The following is a 21,103-nucleotide window of genomic DNA, read 5'->3' on the forward strand; positions in this document are numbered from 1 at the left end:
TCTGTTTCATGCGGCAATGTTCTGACCAGAGTAATGTTCTATCAGCTGTTTCCTACAAAAGTAAAAATAAAAATAATCCTAACAGTTACCCTGGATTCAGATATTTCCATTGTCAGGTATGTCCTGGTTATTTGCTTTCCTATTTCCACATGAGATTATAATCTCTTTAATCTTTAGGTTTCCTGCTGCCACCTTGCTTTTCCGTATTTTTCCCTTTGTTAAATTCTTAATTTTATGATTCAAAGGGGAAAATACAAATCTTTATTTTTGTTCCCAATTTCTTAATTTTATTTTTAATGTTCAACTACTGGACTTCAATGCCCAGCTCTTATCCCTTCATCTGCTTGCAGATATAACTTAATCTCTTACTATTTCTACACTTTCACTTAAATCTATTTGTTACTACTTATCTTCATTGTTTGTTTAGTCTTGCTAAAAATGTTTTATTCTTCCTTTTGTCTTCATTTGTAAATTTCAATCTTTTTTCTCTTAACCTTGTCTGTATCTATCTTATTCCTGTAATTGTTCCCCTTCCCCCCCCCCCCCCCGCCCACTTCTGTGACATTTTCCTTTTCTGGTTGGAACCGTTATAATGGCCAGCAGAAATGATCTGGACCCCAGAGCCTCTTGATTTCTCAGGAGTCCTATATTAATGACCATTCCCTCTTTTTCTTTTTGTTTTCAATTGCACCTCCTGCCGGTCTCTTCCAGCAGAGGGAGAAGGGGCAGGAGAGAAGTGGGAGGGGAAGAAAATGGGTGTCTCAAAAGACCCCTTTACTGTCACTGCTTTCAGGAGCTACTCGTACCTGCTGTTCACCTCTCCTCAGAGTCCACTCATTCCTCATCATACTTTCACCTCTGCGTCCTGCCATTCCACTAAAAGTGCTGCCTAAAAAGCACCAATCAATCCCTCCCAGGACACCGTTCCTCCTCCCAGCTGAGCGCCCAGGGCCCTCCTTCTCCAAGCTTCTCTCCCCTCCTCCTTCCTAGTCTCCTCCAGCAGACCTCTCACTCCACCTGCACCTTAGTGTTGACATTCCTGAGCCCGCAGACCACTGGGAGCACTGGAACCAAGGCCCAGGACCCTTCGGGGCTGAGCTCTCTACATTGACCGTACACTTTTTTCTTACGGGAACAAGGTTGCTCACTAACATCTCATGCCAATCAGTCCTTCTCTAAGAAACTATTTTTCTCTTTTTACTTATATAAATCCAGTTTCCAATACATACAAATCAGGTCAACAACATGCTAAGAATCAGGAGAACAACATGTAAAATTAAAGAAAAGGGATCCATTCCCTCCCATTCCAAGCAGAAACTGATCTTGACCCTGAAGAGCTAACAGGCATTCTTGCGCGTCTCCGCTGACTCACATGGAAGGAGGAGTGGGAGGGGGGCTCTGCAGGCAGGTGTACGGACTGTTATTGTCTCATTTGTTTGTTTCTAGGCGGCTCTGCCCCATTGCCGGGCAGAGCCATGGGATCACCCTGAGTTTGAAGTGAACTGTTATTTGACCCCCCCCCCCAAAAAAACCCCAAACAAAACCAAGCCAGAAATCTTACTGAATTTTGGCATCTACAGATCACCTCCACACGGCCACATGCTTTAAGCAATACCTACCTACGGCCCAGCTCCAGGGGGAGGGGCCACACACAGAAGTGAAGAACCTAAATCCCATTTGAAGGAGAGGTCTTTCTGTTCCCCCGGGGGTGTGACTAAGGAATCGTGTGACTCCAGTTGTTGCTGGCAACCGTTTGACGATAAACAGGGGACACTCTTAGGATGAAGTTAAAGCTATGATGGCAAAGGGAGAGACAGAAATGAGCCGCGTCCCTGGTAACACTGCTGAGTGCTGAACTGCTGGACCCTGAAAGCAGCCCTATCTCAGAGCTCCCAGTCCTGAGAAAGGACAAATGTCCTCATTTCATGCCAGCAGGCCAAGCAGGGATCTGTCACTTGGAGCACTCGTGCTTCTTGTTGAGTCAAAAGCAATGGTCAGGCCTGGGCTTTATCTCTGCCAGTGGCTATCTTACTCCACCAAGATCCACAGCTGGCCGGCGACTCTCGCCCAAGAAGGTGAAACGTGAGGAAAAGTCCTCTGGCCTGGGAAGCAGTGCGGGCCAGGCTTTGCCCTCCTTCCCTCACCGGAGCAGCGTGGAAACCTCCCCGCAAAGACTAACGTCTACAGCGAGGGTTCTTGAAAGGGCTCTGTGGGGGGAACCCACGAGGTCAGTGAAACGTGCATGAGGGGAAATCATCTTTATTTTCAACTAAACTCTACTGAAATCTAGCATGTTCTTCATCTATGAATATAGACAAAACATCTATAACTGTAAGTAACAGCAATTACATTACTACAGCTATTGGTAAATATCTGGTAAAGTTAATGTGTTAATAAAGAAGTATATATATGTTATGTCACAAATATTTGAAATACATTGCCACTGTGTTTCAGTATACTTAGTTTCTTTTAATCCTATTTCCTTTTGTACTTACCACTATTCTGAGAAGTAGCTCACAGGTTTCTTTTTCACTACACTGCAAAAGGAGTTTAGTCTACTTGTATTATTTATGATGCACTTGGATCTATTTCCATTACTTTTCTTTGTTTGCATGTACTGTTATTCCTAAGCTTCTTGATACATCCCCCTCCTTCTCTATTTCTGAATGCACTAATCAAGTTTTTATTCCCTCCTTTATCCAGAGAAACAGACCAATAAGAGTGTGTGTGTGCGTGTGTGTGTGTGTGTGTGTGTGTAAAGACATTTATTATACTGGCTCACACAGTAATGAAGGCTGACAGGTCCCAAGATATGCAGGGTAATTCAGCAAGGTGGAGAGCTGATGGTGGGGTTCCAGTCCAAAGGCTGGCAGGCTTGAGACCCAAGAAGAGACGATGTCTCAGTTCGAGTCCAACGCCTGGAAAAAGCCAATGTTTCAGTTCAAAGACAGTCAGGCAAGATTCTCTTACTTGAAGGAGAATCAGGCTTTTTGTTTTATTTAGGCCTTCATCTGACTGGTTGGGGCCCACCACATTTGGGAGGGCAATCTGCTTCATTCAGTCTAACAATTTTAATGTTAATCTCATCAAAAACACCCTCACAAAAAATCCAGAATAATGTGTGACCAAATATCTGGGCACCCTGTGACCTAGTCAAGGTGACACATAAAATTAACCGTCACAGTCCTTCTCACATCTCACTTTTCCTTCTGTTTCACTTCTGTCTTTCTTATTCTACACCCTTTAGAAGTTCTTTCAGTGAGGAGCTGTAAAGGTTAGTAAGCTCACTTTTTAGGGTGAACTTGTCCTTTTACATCTGAAAACATCTTTCATTTGCTGTCATTCTTTTTTTTTTTTAATTTATTTATTAGTTTCAGGTGTACAAGACAAGGTAATACTTAGACGTTCATCATTTATATCCCTCACACTGTGAACCCTCCTCCCCCCATCCACTATCCCTCCGACCTCACACTGAACCATCACATTATATATATAAAATTATAGTTGGCATTCATTAATGTTTAGCTTCTGGTGTACAATGCCATGATCAGGTATCCACAGTATCCCTGAGGTGGTCTCCCAAATAGGATGCATGCTGTCATTCTTCAATGATGGCTTAATCAGGTAAAAAATTCTGGATTGTTCTTTTTGTCCCAGCATTTTGTAAAGATATTATTATACTGTCTTCTGCTTTTTATATTAAGAAGCTGAGCAAAACATTTTAATTGCATAGGCTCTCAAATGTTATTGTGTATCTACTTTTTATTTTTAAATCTATTATTTTTAAAAAGTAAAATAAATGTTGCTTTTTAATTTTTCTCCTGACATTTTTTTACTTCTTTGGTTATATTCTAAAGAAACACATTTTTACAAGTCATTACTTTTTCATGTAGGATTTTTAAGAAGAAGGCAGCAATAAATATCTTCTGTACACCTAGAGTGCTGGACATATCAATCAACATTGCAAGAAGGGTCATACGGAGCTGAACTGTCAGCAAGTTTAACTGTCAATAGCTAGCCGTTATCATTTGTCTTCAGTCCTCAGTCACTGTAGACCTCAAATGGATTTCACTTTTCACATCCTTAGAACTGAAATATATCTGCTGGATGTTCTCCATGACATAATGAAAGTATCTTAAGAGTAATTTTAAATGATGGTTAATACAAATCACTGTACCTGAAAAGTCATGTTCAAAAACAATTTCTATTACAATTGATACAACAAACACTTCATGCAAGAGAGATGCTACAAATCAAAATAACTAAGAATCACACCCAGGTCCGGCTGGGTGATAACTTTTTGGAATTGGCGACAAAAGCAAAAATACACCAGTGGGACTACATCAAACTGAAAAGCTTCTACCAAGCAAGGGATACGATCGACAAAATGAGAAAGCAACCCAAGAAATGGGAGAAAATATCTGTAATTCATATATCTGATAAGGGATTAACATGCAAAATACATAAAGAACTAATACAACTCAATAGGAAAAACATTTCATCTTAGGGTCCTTGCTTTATGCAAATTTCCATTCACACAGTTTCCCACCATTCCTTACATTTCACAGGTGCCAGCTACGTATGTGACATTGCTGTTAGCCTTTGAATTAATGATATGTGAGTTAAAAGAAAGGACTCATTCTCCCACAAAAAGAAAAAAAAGCTAGGAAATACGTAGCTTACACTAATAGGGGAGACGTATTTGTCCAGAGGTTGAGCTAAACTGCTGAGGAAGGAAGTAGGTGAACATGAAAATAAAATCATATAATCAGTCCTTATGGAGGACAATTAGGAAAAAATACGCTGTGAGAGACCACTCACATGAGAAACAAATGAGAATAGGAGGGTTCAAGTTTTCATCATCTGAAACGTTCATAAAGCAATAAATGTTAAGATATATTTAAATAAAAGCATTAAAAATAAAGCATTAAATATACAGAATAACATGGGACATTCTTTTATTATTTAGATGTTCTTTAATTTCTTGCAATAATGTTTTGCAGTTTTCAGTGCCAATGCCATTTTAAATGGATTTTAAATTTTTTATTTTCTAATTGTTCCTGGCATATACAAGTTCAACTGACTTTTTTTGGCATGTGTATTGATCTTGTATGTAGTGACTTTTCTAAATTTACTTGAATTTTTTAAAAAATCACTTACAGATAATAAGAAATTAAGCTTTATTGATGTTTCATTATGGATTAAGACTAGCTGCTTTCCTTAATCCATGTATTTCATATTGTATCTGAGGTGTCCTGATGAGAGTGAAAGTCCACAAACGTAAAAGGGATGGCAGTGACTCCTTCACGTGTTTATTGCAAAATAGCATATACTCAGTTACATGGATTTACAGATGAGACCGTCTGCTTTTAACTAAATTGTCCCAAAACCCCAACTACTCAGATTTGGAAAAGCCAAAAAATTAAAATTAACATGAAGACTGTTAGAAAGAAAGCTTTATTACAGCTGTTATTATCTATTAACCTAAGTGTTGGGCCTTAAGATACTCTGTCAAAGAAAACCGACATTGTGGTGTAACATTTGTAAGTATAATACACACAAGGGGGCTACGAGCACATACACAAACAAAAAGTTTGTCTCGCAGTTCTCCAAGGAATGGGTCAGAGGGCCAACAGTGGACACAGGGAAGCCAGTCAGGAGGCCAAGGTCCACGTAAGGGATTAGAGAAGGCTGCAATAGGCATGGAGAGGAATGGACACACTTCAGAGCTCTTGAGGAGTTTGGGTCAGCAGAACTTGGTCATTAGATATGGTGTCTGAAGATGTCTCGGTTTCCGGCATAAATATTCGGTAGAGATGGTGCTGCTGACTGAAACAGCCAACATTGGAGGAGGAACAGATTTCTGGAGGAAAGATGATGAAGCATGTTGGACATACTGAGTTTGAAAGAAAACAGAGGGAGAGAACAATTCCACTCCTAAGCACACACCCAGTAGGATGCTCTAAAACATGTGTACAAGCAACTTCGGACAGCATCGCGATTAAGGCAGCCCACACGCCCCCCCACAGCAGCACGGATGAAACGGGGACGCATACTGGGTCCCTCACAGTACTCTATGTGCAACAACATGGATTTATCTCACTAACATGATCTGAGCAAAGGTAATGAGTCACAAGAATGCAGAAGAACGCTTCACAAGATTCCATGTATAAAGACTAGAAAGTTAAAACATAGGCATAAAGTGTGATGTTCAAGGGCAGGATCATATTACTTTGGGGAGGGAGGAAGGAGTCACTGAAGGGGACTGCTGGAGACTCTGGGGGCTGGTAATGCTGTTTCCTGACCAGGTTCGGGGTTACGGCAGTGTGTCCACTGTGCTTATTTATTCATCAAATTGTATCTTTTTCTGCATGTGTTATGCTAGTAAAAATGTTAGTTAATTTTTTAAAATTTGGTTATCTCACTCCCCAGGTTAAAACCCCTCAACAGTACTCTGACCCCCGCTCCCTGGATGGTCCTGGAGAACATTATGCTAAGTGAAGTAAGTCAGTGACAAAAGGACAGGTACTGTACGAGCCGTATGATTCCCTTCGATGAGGTTCCTAGAGTAGTCAAGTTCACAGAGAAGGAAGCACAAGAGTGGCTGCCAGAGGCAGGAGCGAGAGGGGAAGGGGGAGTTGTTTAATGGGTATGGAATTTGTTTTACAAGATGAAAGAGTTCAGGAGATTGTTTGCACAACAATTTGAATGTGCTTAAAACTACTAAGCTGTACACTTAAAAATGATTAAAGTGGTAAAATTTATGTTGTATGTATTTAGCCATAATTCAAAATGAAAAAACAAGCAAACTTTTGGTACTTTTCCATTCCTCTTGGGATGAAGTCCAAAATGCAACGCAGCCCAGAGGGTGCTGACCCGTGCTCACCTCCGCTCACACCACCGCCCTTCCTCTTAGCTCCGTTAGTCCCTCAAGCACACCAAGGCTTCTGTCCTCGGGGTCTTCCCGTAGGTTCCCTTGGCCTGGAACCAGCCTCCTTTCCGAGCCACTCTTAATTTAACATCTGCTCATGCTTAAACATCGTTTCTTCACAGAAGCCTTTCCTGACCATCCTCGACTGGGTCGGTGCTCTCATTTATGCTCTTACACCCCGCTACTTTCCCCAAGAATCATTATTAAATAATTACTTGTGTTATTACCTAATAATAATTATTGTCTAATAAAACTAGACAATAATTGTTGTCCAGTTTTCTACTAGACAACACACAAGTGCTGATTCACCTTGCTCCCGTCACCAGGCCAGAGCTTCCTGTCCTGTCCGCCACACCTACCGAGTGTAGGATTTCTGATCCAGATGACGTCTGACTCTGATCAGGTGACAACATGCAAATGAGAAACTGAACTACTGACAAAGATCTTTGAGGAATCATGAAGCTAGAGATATTAGAAAACTAAGCTGTGTAAATAGTGCTGCAATATTTATAAAACGATAAAGATGGATTGTGCAAATTATGGTCTAGGTAGGGTGCCACTAATCCTTAGCTAAATTTCAGAAATGATATTGGAGTAATTTGTAGGCACTGAGGAGAGAAAGCTGTTAATCACAGGTTCATTATGTGTGAGAGGCACAGTGATGGCCCTCCACCACGTCCTCACCCTAATCTCTGAGATTTGTGAATATGTTCCGTTACAGGGCAAGAGGGACTTAAGGTTACTAATTGTTGACTTTAAAATAAAGAGATTAGGGCCGGCCCGGTGGCTCAGGCGGTTAGAGCTCCATGCTCCTAACTCCGAAGGCTGCCGGTTCGATTCCCACATGGGCCAGTGGGCTCTCAACAAAACAAAACAAAAAACAAAAAAACAAAAAAAATAAAGAGATTACTCTGGACTATGTGGGTGGGCCCAACGGGCCCAGGTCTTCTAAATTTGGAAGAAAGAGGCAGAAGGCCAGAGTCAAAAGAGCGCTTTGAGATACCTCAATGCTGGTTTGGAAGACAGAGGCAGGGCCAGAGTCAAGGAACGCAGGTGCCTCTAGAAGGTGGAGAAAGCAAGGAAATGGATTCTCCCCTGGAACCTCCAGAAGGAACGCAGTCTTGCCAACGTCTTGACTTTAGCTCAGGGAGACCCATTTCAGACTTCTCACTTCTCAACTATAAGATGAGAAATCTGTGCTGTTTTAAGCCACCTAGTTTGTGGTAATTGGGTACAGTGGCAACACAAAACAAACACACTATGGCTAAGCCATAAAGATTGGCTTCTTTTCCTTCCTTGCCAGAGCTCCTGACCTAGCAAATCAGGAACAGAGTTAATAAAATACTTTTATGTTTCTTCTATCAAAGCTCTTGATTATTCTTTTACGGTATCATAAGACAAAGAAACATGCACTAAAGTGAATCAGAAAACTTTGTGAAATGCACCCTCCCTCCCCCTCCAAACACACACCCAAGTGCTGATTAATGAAATAATGTCAACCATCTAAGGATTTTAGCAACACACTACAAGGGTCTGTTCAGTCACACTTTTATCAGTAACTTAGAACAGGGATTCTTAACTTTGGGTTTACGGACCACTTACTTGGGGCTTCAAGGGGTATCAGAACCTCCTAAACCTTACTGAAAATTTTCTGTGTATCTACATAAATATGTGTTTTTCTGCAGAAAGGTGCAGACTTTCACTCAAGTCTTAAAGGGGATCTATAACCCCAGGAGATTAAGAACAATGGACTTAGATGAAGATACAGAACACATGCTCATCACATTCACTGGTGACACAAAGCTGCCAGAGAGAGGGGACTGTGAATGACACATCAGCATTCGAAAATATCCTGAAAGGCTGGATGAACAGGCTGAATCCAGTAAAATCACACGGCCAAGACTTAAGAAGGTTTAATCAACAGTAAGCTCAGTATGAGTCAGTGATTAGAGCTACCAAAATAACTTCTATGACTCCAGGCAGGTGTCCAGAGGATGGGAAAAAGCAGTTCTACTTACTCTCTTCCGCACTGGTAAAACCAAATTACAACACTGTGTTCAAGTGGGGGTTTCTCTTTGTATTCGTTTCCTAGGGAAGCCATAACAAATGACCATAAACCTGGTGGCCTAAAACAACAGAAACTTATTGTCTCCTAGTTCTGGAGTTTGGAAGTTGAAATCAAGGTGCAGCAGTGCTGGCTCCTTCTGGAGGCTCCAAAGGAGAAACAGTCCCATGTTCTCTTCCAGCTTCTGGTGGGTGCCAGCAACTGCGGCTCCTTGGCCATGGGAGCACAACTCCAACGGGGGGTCCCTCTGGCTTCCCATGGCCCTTCTCTCTGTGAGTGTCTCTGTGTCCCCTTCTCTCCTTATAAGGACACCAGTCACTGGATATAGGGCCCACCTTGTACTAGTATGATCTTAGCTTGATCCTTAATTACTTAGATCTACAAAGAGCCTATTTCTAAGTAAGGTCACATTCTGACATTCCAGGTGGACATGAATTTTTGTGTGACACTATTCAACCCACTGCATCCTTAAAAGTGGAATACTGAGACACAAATGCATTCTGAGGTTTACAATACCATATTCTTAAGAATGGTCAAAAGAAATAGGGATACGAAGCTGAAGGACTAGAGTCAGACAAGGAAATAACGATCTATAAATATTTGAACCAATTTTTTTTTCTAGATGGAAAAAAGACTTCCCACCATTCTTTTCTCCAGAGATGGACCTGTCACTCATTTGTTCTAGCTTGAGCTGTACAGTCATTGGATAGGAATGCTAAGGCCTCAGCTGGGGGGCTAGGCTTGATGATCCCTGACTACCAATACGTTCTGAGATTCATAATTCCTCTCCCATATCTGTTCTGCCCTTTAACTGGCCATTACATAGAACCAACGAACTATAAAACTGCATTAATTAATGCAGCAAACACTATCGGGGGGGGGGGGAGTAGGGGAGGAGGTGGGTGGGATGCCAGTCAGAAGGTACATGGTTGTAAAGAAAACTTGGGAGCTCTAGGAATTACAGAATATCAGAACAGCTTCAGCACGGTGAGCAGAGTGAGATGGACGGCCTGGGCGGGAGAGGCAGGAGCCAGCCAGACCGAGCAGCGAGTGCCTTCTAAAGCACAGGACGGAGCGCAGACTTCCATGAAGGATGATGAGACACCACTGAACAGATTTAATCAAGGAGTGACACGACTGGGTGAAGCTTCAAGATTATTCTGACTACTGTGGAGAAAAGATTGACAGAAGAGAAGAAGCAGAGACCACGCAAGGGTAAGAGATGAAGCTGCCGGCACTAAGATGGCAGAAGTGAACATGGCAAGCAACAGACAGAATACAATCTGAAGGTCAATTGTGGGGGACAGATGAGATGTGGAATGTGAGGAAAAGAAGCAAGGATGACACCTACATTTGTTGAAATAACAAGAGTGTCATTTACTGAGATGGGGAAAATTGGGGAGTGATGGTAGCAGACTAGAAGGCAAAAACCTCTCCACCTGAGGCTTACCAATTTGGGTATGTCCTTGGGACACTGAAGTTAAAGATACCACGTAGGCAGTTGAATGTATGAATCTAGAGCTCAGAGGAGAGGACTAGGCTAAAGGGAAAGATACAGGAAGAAGTTAATAGGAGGTATATGGAGAGAGAAAATGTCTCAGAGAGTTGTCTTATCTCTTTACAAGAAAATATTGGATTACTTTACTGTTAAGTGTCCTTTGTTTTTGCTTAAATTTTATGATCTCAAACCCCTATCAGCTGGGTTCTAAGATTTTCGCCAGCAACGTTCAGCTGCTTGGAGATAGGAAGATGGAGAAAGAATGGTACGTGCTTCATCCAGGATTGAGATTTTGCCAAGTGAATGTGACACAGGATAAAGGGAAAAAAGGGTGACTGTCACGAAGAATCTTGGAATCTGAATCAGACAAGGAGAGAAGGGAAAAGCGAGGAGGGGCTGAAAGAGCTTCCTTAACCTGATGTGGGCCCAGGGACGGATCACTGCTCCATTCAGTTAACGTGGAGTGAAGACTCACCACACGGATGAGAAGGGAGAGAGTGGCCTGAGGAAAGGAAAACACTGTGGGCCTGGCAATATAGCAGCTACTAAAATAAATTGTTTTAGGGTCCATGGACTTAAGATTTGTTCATGAAACACAACGAGTTAATTCAATGGTAGCATTTCCTGGTTTCGCAGTCAACGTCAGTGCGTACTGTGCAGGAGATTTCCCGAAACAGTGCATTGCTGCAGAATCCTACGTTCCACAGCATGTCACTGGAGTTGGGGAAGAACTCAGATGCTGGGAAAACGGAGCTTCTTCAAAGGAAAAAAACAGGGAGCAGAATTCATTCGCAGTGCATAAAGGGCAAGGACCCGGGATCTTCTGTCCACATGGATAAAAAAGACAAATTCACCCAGCGGCATGCAGTAAAGTACACCTGCCCCACGCCCGCCATCTTCCCAGTCACCAGAAGTGATCACTTTATCTGTTCGCAGTTCTTCTGATGGACAGCCTCCACCTGTTCTAAAAAGGCTTAGAGCCATTATTTCCCGGTTTGTCAACTTCAGCTATTACCTGTGGATTTAGGATGTCACGAATTAGGATTTTGCTCACTTATGCTTCCCCACCTTCCTTTCCTCCTGATTTTATTATTTCATTATGTTTCTAGTTTCAGCAACTACAGACTGTCGAATCCTCACCCTGTGAAATGAAGATACTGGCCCTCACCAGTCCCTAACATCCCTTTTCCCTCTTCCATTGTTCCACCAGTGTCATCTATTTATAGTTGTATATTCTTAATCTTAAGGTTGATAACAGTTCTGTTCTGTTCTGCAACTATAATTATAATAAACCTTCCATGCTTTAACTACAGATTGATTTTAAACAGTGAAAACCAACAAAACCAGTAAATGCATTAACAGAATCACAAAAATATTACAGAAAAGCCAAGTCCAGTGTTAGGATTCCACTTCCCTCTCTAGGATCCACTGACGGCTCAAAACCATGCCACATTTTAGCTTGTTTCACATTTAGACCAAGCATTCTTGGTCTTGGAGTTCTTCTTTTCTTACGAAGGTAAACATGCCCCTTTCAACATATTCTTATTATCTTCCAGTTTCTTACTCATTCTAACCACTGCTCGGAGTTCACTCCATTCTTTTTGAACCTAGGGGATAAACTTACACACACACACAAAATCACCTGTAGACACTTGCTCCTTTCAGAGAGTATGACTTTTTCCCTATGAACTGTATTGAAAGTTATAATTTGCAAATAGAGAAAAGAAAATGAAAAATGTCACCCACAATCCAATCAATATAACACAATGATTTTTATTTTTGTGTATTATTTTGCATCTTTGTCCACTGTAAACAAATTTAACACAGGCACAGTTCAATCACTTTATGTTTACTTTTGTAGGATATACACAACTTTCAGGACAATCCCCTGAATGGCTGTGCAATACTCCACTTAGTGGATGTAATTCATCAAACCCACCAGGGAAGCAGTACAAAGAAGTGGTTCAAGTCAGACAGACCTATGAGGTGTGACCAAACAATACAGTTAAGTCAAAACAAATTCATTCCAGTAAAAGACACATTGCCATTAATCCCCCTCAAAATACTCCTCCACTTCAAACACAATTATCCCATACACTTGCCACTTTCTGAAGCAGTCTGGAAGTCCTCTTTTGTGAGTGTCTTTAGTTGCACTGTTGTGGCTGCCTTGATGTCCTGAATCATTTTGACTTTGGGGAAGAGCCAGAAGTTGCCTGGTGCCAGATCCGGTGAATAAGGTGGATGAGGACACATCATAATGTTTTTACTTAACAGAAATTGCCGTACCAGAAGTGATGTGTCCCACGGAGCGTTGTCATGAGAGAGGATGATTTATGGCACACTTTAAAACACACCTTCCCTCAACCGTAGCTCACACCTGACCGAACAAGTTGAAACTTGTCACACCAGTTACTAAGGTTCGACGCACCGCTTCCCATATTGAAGATCCTTGTCTTTCCGTTGGATGGCACTCGGCAGCAGCAGTCATATTTTGTGATTACAACGGAAAGACTCCGTGTCACACATCTTTTCTGGTATGGCAATTTTTGTCAAGTAAAAACATTATGGTGTGTTCTCATCCACCTTATTCACCGAATATGGCATTGTCCAACTTCTGGCTCTTCCCCAAATTGAAAATGACCATGAAAAGTAAATGTTTTGAATCGATTCAGGGCATTGAGGTAGCCCTGACAGTGCAACTAAAGACACTCATGAAACAGGACTTCCAGAACTGCTTCAGAAAGTGGCAAGAATGATGGGATAAGGGTGTTCGAAGCAAGGGGGAGTATTTTGAGGGGGATTAATGGCAATGTGCCTTTTTCTGTAATACACTTTTTTATTTAAACATTCACCATATTTCTTTTATTACACTTCATACATCCAGTCCCAGCTCCACTGAACTCCCACGGCCATGCAGCTGGTGGGTTACCTCACCTGCTTTAGTTGGTCCAACACTAATCACCCAGTGCCACCTGCTATGTTCCAGGTACCACACTAAGCATTGCACATATAAGAGTGGACACAGAGACAAGATCCCTGCCGACAGAAACAAACAAAATAGATACACAATTTCCAATCATGTTAAGTGCTATAAAGAAAAAAGGCACTGAGAGACAAAAGTGCCTTGAATTCCATCCACAAAACGAGGACCTGGTACCACCCACGGCTGTTAGGAGAACTGATAACTCATGTACACAGTATGTACCCAATATATGTTACCCACATCACTGCCAGGATAAGATGAGAGCACCAAATAGGAAAAATCATCCTCCAGGTACACCCTTTCCTTTTCTTTTTGTCAGTATAAATCCCACACTTTTCTAGGTTTGAGTTTATTGCTCAAAGTTTGATGTGGGTCTTTTTATATCCATTTCTCTTCTCATAATGTTCATGTTTTGTTTTTGTTTTTTTTTAACATCTTTAAGTAAATTGAGCATATCTATAACAGCTGTTTTAACATCCTTATCTGCAATTCCATCATTTGTTCCATTTCTAGGCCTGTTTCTATTGACTTTTTTTTGGTCTGGTTATAAGTCACATTTTCCTGTTTCTTAGCATGCCTGGTAATTTTTTATTGGATGTCTGTCTTGTATTTTATGTTTTCAGGAGCAGATTTCATTGTATTGCTTTAAATATTGTTGGACTTTGTTCTGGACCAGTTCAGTTTCTTGGAATCAGTCTGATATTTTTAAGGTTTGCGTCTGAGCTTTGACAGGTGGGTCCAGAACAGGCTTCTCTCTGGAGCTAGTCTGGCCTCACCCTTTTGCCCTGTGCATTCTACTCTGACTAGCGAGACTATAAACTACTCCCAGCTTCATGTGGACTCCACCTGCTACTTTCTGACCATTCTTTATCAACTGTGCAGATCAGCACTCAACCAGAGGTTGACCCAGTGCAGTTCTCCAGAGATCACTGTCTGCACAGCGCCCCCCTGTCTGGCACTTGACTTCCACTGCATTCAAGCCTCCTCTGCCTTCCTGAGCTCTGCACTCCTCAGCAGTTCACGAAGACCACCGGATTCTTTTGGCGAATCCACTGCACTGCAGCTTGGAAACACTCCACGCGGTAGGCTGGGGCACTCACAGAGCTCTGTTGTTTATTTCCTTTCTCTCAGAGATCACTGTCCTGTGCTGTTTATTGACCTATTTCTAAAACTGCTGTTTCATAACTGTCAAGTTTTCCAGTCACTTAAGGTAGGACGGTAAACCTGGTGCCTGCTACTCCATTATGGCTAGAAGCAGAACTAATCAAGTTTTACTTCAAATTCCACATTTTCAATGAAACCGTTCTAGACCATACGTCCAAGTAATTTTTATTTCTCTGGTCTCCATGCCATTTATGATCTAGCACAACAACAGAGGCCCTACAGTATATTCTGTCCATCACCCCCGTCCCCCATACACACACCTTCCTACAACACCTGCCACTGGGGTGCAGTACCAGACCAAGCTCCACAGGGTAAATGCAATCACATATCCCAGTGGCTTGCTAGTGCCAGGCACAGTCCTGGGTGCTGGACTGAAACAAAGAAGACATTGTCCCTAATTTCCAGGAGCTCACAATTTGGGACAATTTAGGAATCAAATTCTCATCCATAAATCTGTAACATAGTTTTTGATGGGAAACACTAAGGTATAAATGAACCTTTAGAACAGGGACTGTCAACCATTTTCTTAAAAGGCCAGAAAGTAAATAGTTTTTAGGCTTGCAGGCCACAGAGGCTCCTCTTACAAGCATTCACTCTCTAGCCTGAAAGCATTCCAGACATATGAACAAATGGGCATGGCTGTGGCGTTTTTTTCATTCGTTTTGAATTTTTTTAAATTAAATTTATTGGGGTGACAATTGTTAGTGAAATTACATAGATTTCAGGTGTGCAATTCTGTATTACATCGTCTATAAATGGCTGTGTTCTAATAGACTGTTTCAAACAACAGGTGGCTGGGCCCTGCATGATCTGGGATCACTGACACAGCAGAGCTCTCCATAATGTGAAGAACACTAGTGGGGAAAAACTGAAGGCGGCAAGTACAGACACTATGAGGCGTTCTTCCATAAAGAGAAAGAGAAAAACCGGATGGTAGCAAGATGGACATTTGGTGGGGAGGTAAACTATTTTTTAAAAATTCAAATATTTATATGCTAATGGTCATGCAAAAATCAAAGGAAAAATGCAGTATGTAAAAACATTTTCTAAATTGTAAAAATATTTATTGTATATGTCGCCTTTATTTTTTTGCTTGGTTATTCTGTTTACGTTAAAATTTGGTTTTTAGAGCCTCCAGCTCCGTCTGAATTCTCTTTCCTTTCAGAGTCTCTGCTTCCGGGATCATTCCTCCTTTTTGTCCAAATATTCTGAAATCTATGTATCTAGTAGCTCTTGCATTTACCATTATGCATTCTAACATTACATGACCCCTTTCATCCAAGGTCTTATTTCCACATCAATTTCCTTTACTCTTTATGAGAATTTTAAAAACCAAGCTCAGGTTTAATTGATGCATCCAATCGAATCACTTTTTAAAACATAAAAACCTAAGATTATTTTTCAAAAATTTTATTGCATCCCTACAGTTAGTCAGCAACATGGGAAAAAGAAAAAAGTTTACCATTTGGGAAAATGGTTCTCTAAGGCTGTAAGATCCGATCCTGAAAATTTCTATGCAAAGCAAAAAGTGGCTGATACCAAATTCTCCCACCAGTACATCTGCACACATAATGACATCATCAACACCCGGCCCTCTCCTCTCCCAACCCCCACTCCAGGCTCAAACAAAAAGCACACTTACAATGTCTGCTCCACAGTAGCTACTACTAGCTAGTTTACATTTTGTTTCTAGGTCTAAACTCACCCTTTGAGAAAGCAACTGTGATCTGCACATAAATACAAGATATGCTCCTTCAAAAGTCCATTTCTAAAAATGAATTCTTTATCAGTTAAAATATGAAATTTGTTAGCACCAAAGGAATGAATCTCTATTTGCAAATCTCTATTTGATGACAAGAAACATTTAAAAGTACACTTGCTTATGAAGTATTTTATGAAGTTTAACACTTTCCAAAATGTACTTTTCAAATACCATGGCATCTAAGAAAAAAACTGCCAATTTGCCCTTTAAAGGTATAGGACAAATAAATCTTGTTCAGTATTTCATACATGCGTAATTGATAGTAACGCTACAAAATAACAAGAAAGGTTTCTAATTTCATAAACCAAGTCATAGATTTAAAGAGTTAGGAAAACTATAGTTCTTTTGTCTTCACGTTCATTTCTACCAAATACTTATCCTCAAAATGAATTTTCATTAATTTCACATCTGTTGACCACAGCTATTTTTTGCTAGGAACTTCATCTCAAAACTTTAGTTTTTATAATTTAAACATCACTTTTAGGGTCAACACAGTAAGCCTTTAATAAAGATGTCAAGAATTTTCTTCAATTCAAAATTATAAAAGCATAAAGATCATAAGAAATGCAATATTTTTTCTAAAAATATTAAAATGGGAAACTCACTAAATAATATGTGAAATACCTAAACATTACTCCAATTTTAAGCCATTTTCTTAAACATGAATGAAATAGGTTTCTATCACCATTCTTGTTTTTAAAATACATTCCTAAGTTCCCGCTGCAAAAGCAGAAAAATGCCTTGGATTTCATGTAAACAGATAAGATTTTAAAACAATTTACAGGTAAACTGACTTATAAAGACCCCAACCAGAATATCAATGTCAGGAAGGGGAGAGATTTTTCCGTTTTGTTCACTGCTGTTGCCCAAACCCCCTCCCCCCTCCCCCCACAGTGCCTTAAATGGTTTTTGGCACATGGTGGGATTTCTTTTTTTTCGTTTGTTTGATTCATTATTTTTTTTTAATTAGATTTATTGGGGTGACAATTGTTAGTAAATTTACATAGATTTCAGGTGTACAATTCTGTATTATATCATCTATAAATCCCATTGTGTGTTCACCACCCAGAGTCAGTTCTCCTTCCATCACCATATATTTGACATGGTGGGATTTCAATTAGTATTTGTTGGACTGAAAGAACCCATGTGTGCAGACCCCTTAGAACAAAGCCAGACCCAAAACACCTGTAGGAACCCACCACCATAATAAAACCTGGAGCAAATTCAGGTGCAAACACAAAATGAGCCCTTAGCGAATAGAGGAGAGAAAGAGCAGACACACATTCAGGGGAACTGACCCCAGACTCAGTCTTCACACACTGCCCCAATGTGATCACTCTAATGGGGTGTCTAAAACCCCACTAATTTAGACATTCCTTTAGGTTAATAAAACCACTCTTTTAAGAATGCAGGAACCATTTAAGCCTCTCAACAGCCTTAAGAGGTAAATATTTCATCATACCGTTTTGCTGATAAAACTGAGGCTGTCGTGCAGGGCTGCCTGCGGGGTCTCTGGTCCCGCTCCCCACATAAGAACGCAGGACATGGTGAGGCCAAAAACACGCACGGAGCCATAAGTAGGGGAGTCATATCTCACCGGCGGCATCCGCCTCTCTGCAATCCACTCTTGCTAGACCCCATTTTTTTCTGCTAGCGTAGCCACGGCAGTTATATTAGTTAGTGTAGCTACGGCAGTTATATTAGTGGCCAATGGCTCACTGGTTACAGCTGACGGCCAACTAGCCACAGCTGATGGCCATCCAACCACAGTTGATGGCCATTTACTACCTGAGCCAGCACCTTTCTATGTGAGGCCGAGAGCCTGGAAACTGCTTTCTGGGGCTCTGTCCCCACAGAGGCTAAGAGGCCAAATTACTTCCCCAGTGTCACACAGTTTACCTACAGCATGAAACGGAACATTTGCTCCTACAGCGCTATCTCCCCTGTGACAGGGAAGTAGGACTAACCTTCATCCACACGTCAGTGCCCGTTAGTTCCCAGAACCCTCCATCCAGACACGGAAAACAAGCTTTCTCAAAGATGGTGCTTTTGTTTGTGACAGGCAACCAACAAGTAGCTTTACACATGGAACAGTTTGAAGGCAATAGTCTAGTGAAGGATTTGGGGTGCCTAGGGGAACCAACCCCAAAGACAAACCACAGATTTCAAAACACTGCACAGCTCTTTCTCCAGAACAGCCTGCCTTTCTCTTCCTCTTCCTACTCTTCCACATGACCCTCAGGGTTCTCCTCAGCACCAGAAAATAGGCAACCATTGTTAGTGCCATAGTGCGGCAACACTATGTGTGTCCCAACCACAGTGACTGGCACAGACCAGGCACGCATATATTTATGGAATGAACAAAAGACCCAGGTTGTTTCCGTGGGCAAGTTGGGACCCTGACCGTCGTTTTTAACAAAGTGGAGATGAGAAATGCACCTTACGCACCTGGTTATGGGTGTGGAAGTGGACTTTTAAAAGGCCGGCCTAAATTGGGGACAGGCTACAATGAAAGCCTTAGGTGATTCTTTTTCGTGGGCCAGACCGCCTCCAAGAGTAAAACAGCTTCGCACTTTAGCATACAAATACAGACCTCAGAAGGGACATGATGTTTTCATTTGTTAGAGTATAAAAACAAACAATTTATTTAGGTTGCCTAGTTTAGGTCATCTTGACACGAATAGCGGTTTAAAAAAAATCCCAGGCTCAGCATTCTTAGGGTGAGAGTGGGAGTGAAGGCAGCATTTTCCAAAAAGTTCTCCGTGGGCCAAACAATCATACTCCACAGTGTGGAAAAAGTTTCCTTTAAAACATGACCAATAATTTCTACAAATATATGTTTTATACTAAATAACTAAACAGAACCCATGTTTATGCTTAACACTGAATTAACTAAACGGCTTCAAAGACAATTCTTTTAATATTTTACTTATTTCCCCTTTGGTCGGCACCCCTGACTTGAAGACTTGACTTGAAGACTTCAATTGGCATCCGATTCTCCATAAGGTGCGATTTTTCGGACGTCAAATTAAAGTAAAACTACTGGGGCAAAACAAGAGCCAAAAGCAACAGGGAAGACGCCCATTTTCCTCTTCCATCCCCCCGCCCCCACTTGCCACTTAAAAAAAAAAGGCACGTTTCTACGTGAGAAAAGGACCTCATCCTTGGCGCGGCGCGGCGAGGCAGCGTCAAGTCTGCGGCTCCGGCAGGTTAAGACCCCCCCGCCCCCCCGTGACTGAATTTGCGCTCCTCCACCTCCTCCTTTGTCTGCGCCGTCCCCGCAAACTCGCCGTGCAGCGCCCGCCGTAACCAAGCCTCCCGCACGCACAGCAGCGACCCCCCAGTCTCCCCACGGAGAGGAAAACCCGCCACGCGCGGGAGCCTCCCGCCCAGCCGCGCACAGGCCGAGCTGCGCACCGGCGAGACCTCGCTCGGGGCCGTCCGCCGAGCGGCGCGGGGGAGCCCGCAGGGCAGGGACCGCCGCCTACCGGGCCGGGCTTCGGCTCCAGCCCAACACTCACCTCCGTGGAGGGGCAGCGGTGCCAGCACCTGGCCGCGAACCTCGGCCTTGGGCGAGTCGAGCCCGTAGCGCCCGCGGTCGATGCGGAACGTGAGCGGGGCGCCGCGGCCGGGCTCCTGCACCGTCACGTTGATGAGCGCCGTGTAGTATTCCTGGCTGGCGTTGTCCGCCCGCGTCGGCCACAAGCTGCAGGTCAGCAGTGCGAGCGCGGCGAGCCGGGCCGGGCCCACCCGCGCCGCGCCGCTCATCGTCCCTCCCGCCGCCGCGGTCGCTCGCGGACTTGGCTCCCCAAGCCGGCGCCAAGAGGCGGGGCGGGCGCGGCCGGTGCTGCGGCGGGAGCGCGCGCGGGGTCGCGCACGAGCAAGGGCCTCCTCGGCGCCGCGGACGCGCCCGTGGGCCTCTCAGCGTGGACTGAGGGTCAGGCCGCGCGCGGTCGTCCCCTCGGGGCCCCTCCCTGGCTGAGAGGGCGGGCCCCTTCCATCTCCAGGGCCCGGGCCCGCCCAGTCGGGGGCGCCACGCGAGGACGCGGCGGTGGGGTGGGGGCGGGGGCCAGTGTCGCGCCCGAAAGGGCCCGTAGAGCAGAGTCCCGCCGGTCCGGCTGCCGCCCACGGCGCGCGCTCGCCGCCGCCCCGCCCCCGCCGGCCGGGAGGTAACGCGCAGGCCCGGGTGCGGCCCCGCCCCGCCCCGCCCCGCGCATGCGTGCGAGGCCCTGCCCGCTCCCGCCCGCTTGCACGAGGGCCCCAGCAGGCCGGGGGAGTCGCCCGCCCCGCGCTGGGCACTCTTTATCCGTGCGGCGTCGAAAATACAAAAGAAAAAAGCTGAAACTTTACGATTTTAAAATTAAATGAGATTTCATATTTCAACTGGTCAACTCCAAGTCATGTAATTGACATCACGCGGGAGTGCGTTCTCTCTACCTAAGAGTATCGGGGGCCCATTAGTCTGGAACGCTAAGGACGCCCGAGGTTAGGAAAGACTAGATGAAACCTCCGGAGGCCCTAGACAATGACACATCTACCACCCCAACCTCCCACACACATCCCTCCATCCACACACACCCACACACCGTGTCAGTTAAGCTATGCACCCTTCTAAAGCTTAAATAAGGGGAAGGATGGTTCAGGTGTAGCCGAATTTAGGAGCTTATAGGATATTGGGTGGTGTCCTCATTATCGCTCGG

The 21,103-nt window shown here is 43.4% G+C and overlaps 1 protein-coding gene across 3 annotated transcripts in view; it reads right to left on the reverse strand.

The window, feature by feature from the left end:
* Positions 1–20,554, reverse strand: part of RNF130 (ring finger protein 130) — a 114,142-nt gene extending 93,588 nt beyond the window's left edge. For all 3 annotated transcript variants that reach the window (XM_081035853.1, XM_081035852.1, XM_081035854.1), the window contains exon 1: positions 19,925–20,554. In XM_081035853.1, coding sequence (XP_080891979.1) covers positions 19,925–20,171 — 247 coding nt within the window. In that variant the 5' untranslated portion in view covers positions 20,172–20,554. The remainder of the gene's footprint in view (positions 1–19,924) is intronic.
* Positions 20,555–21,103: the final 549 nt, after the last annotated feature.

This window comes from Rhinolophus hipposideros (assembly GCF_964194185.1).
Source record: "Rhinolophus hipposideros genome assembly, chromosome: 23".
Taxonomy (NCBI): Eukaryota; Metazoa; Chordata; class Mammalia; order Chiroptera; family Rhinolophidae; genus Rhinolophus; species Rhinolophus hipposideros.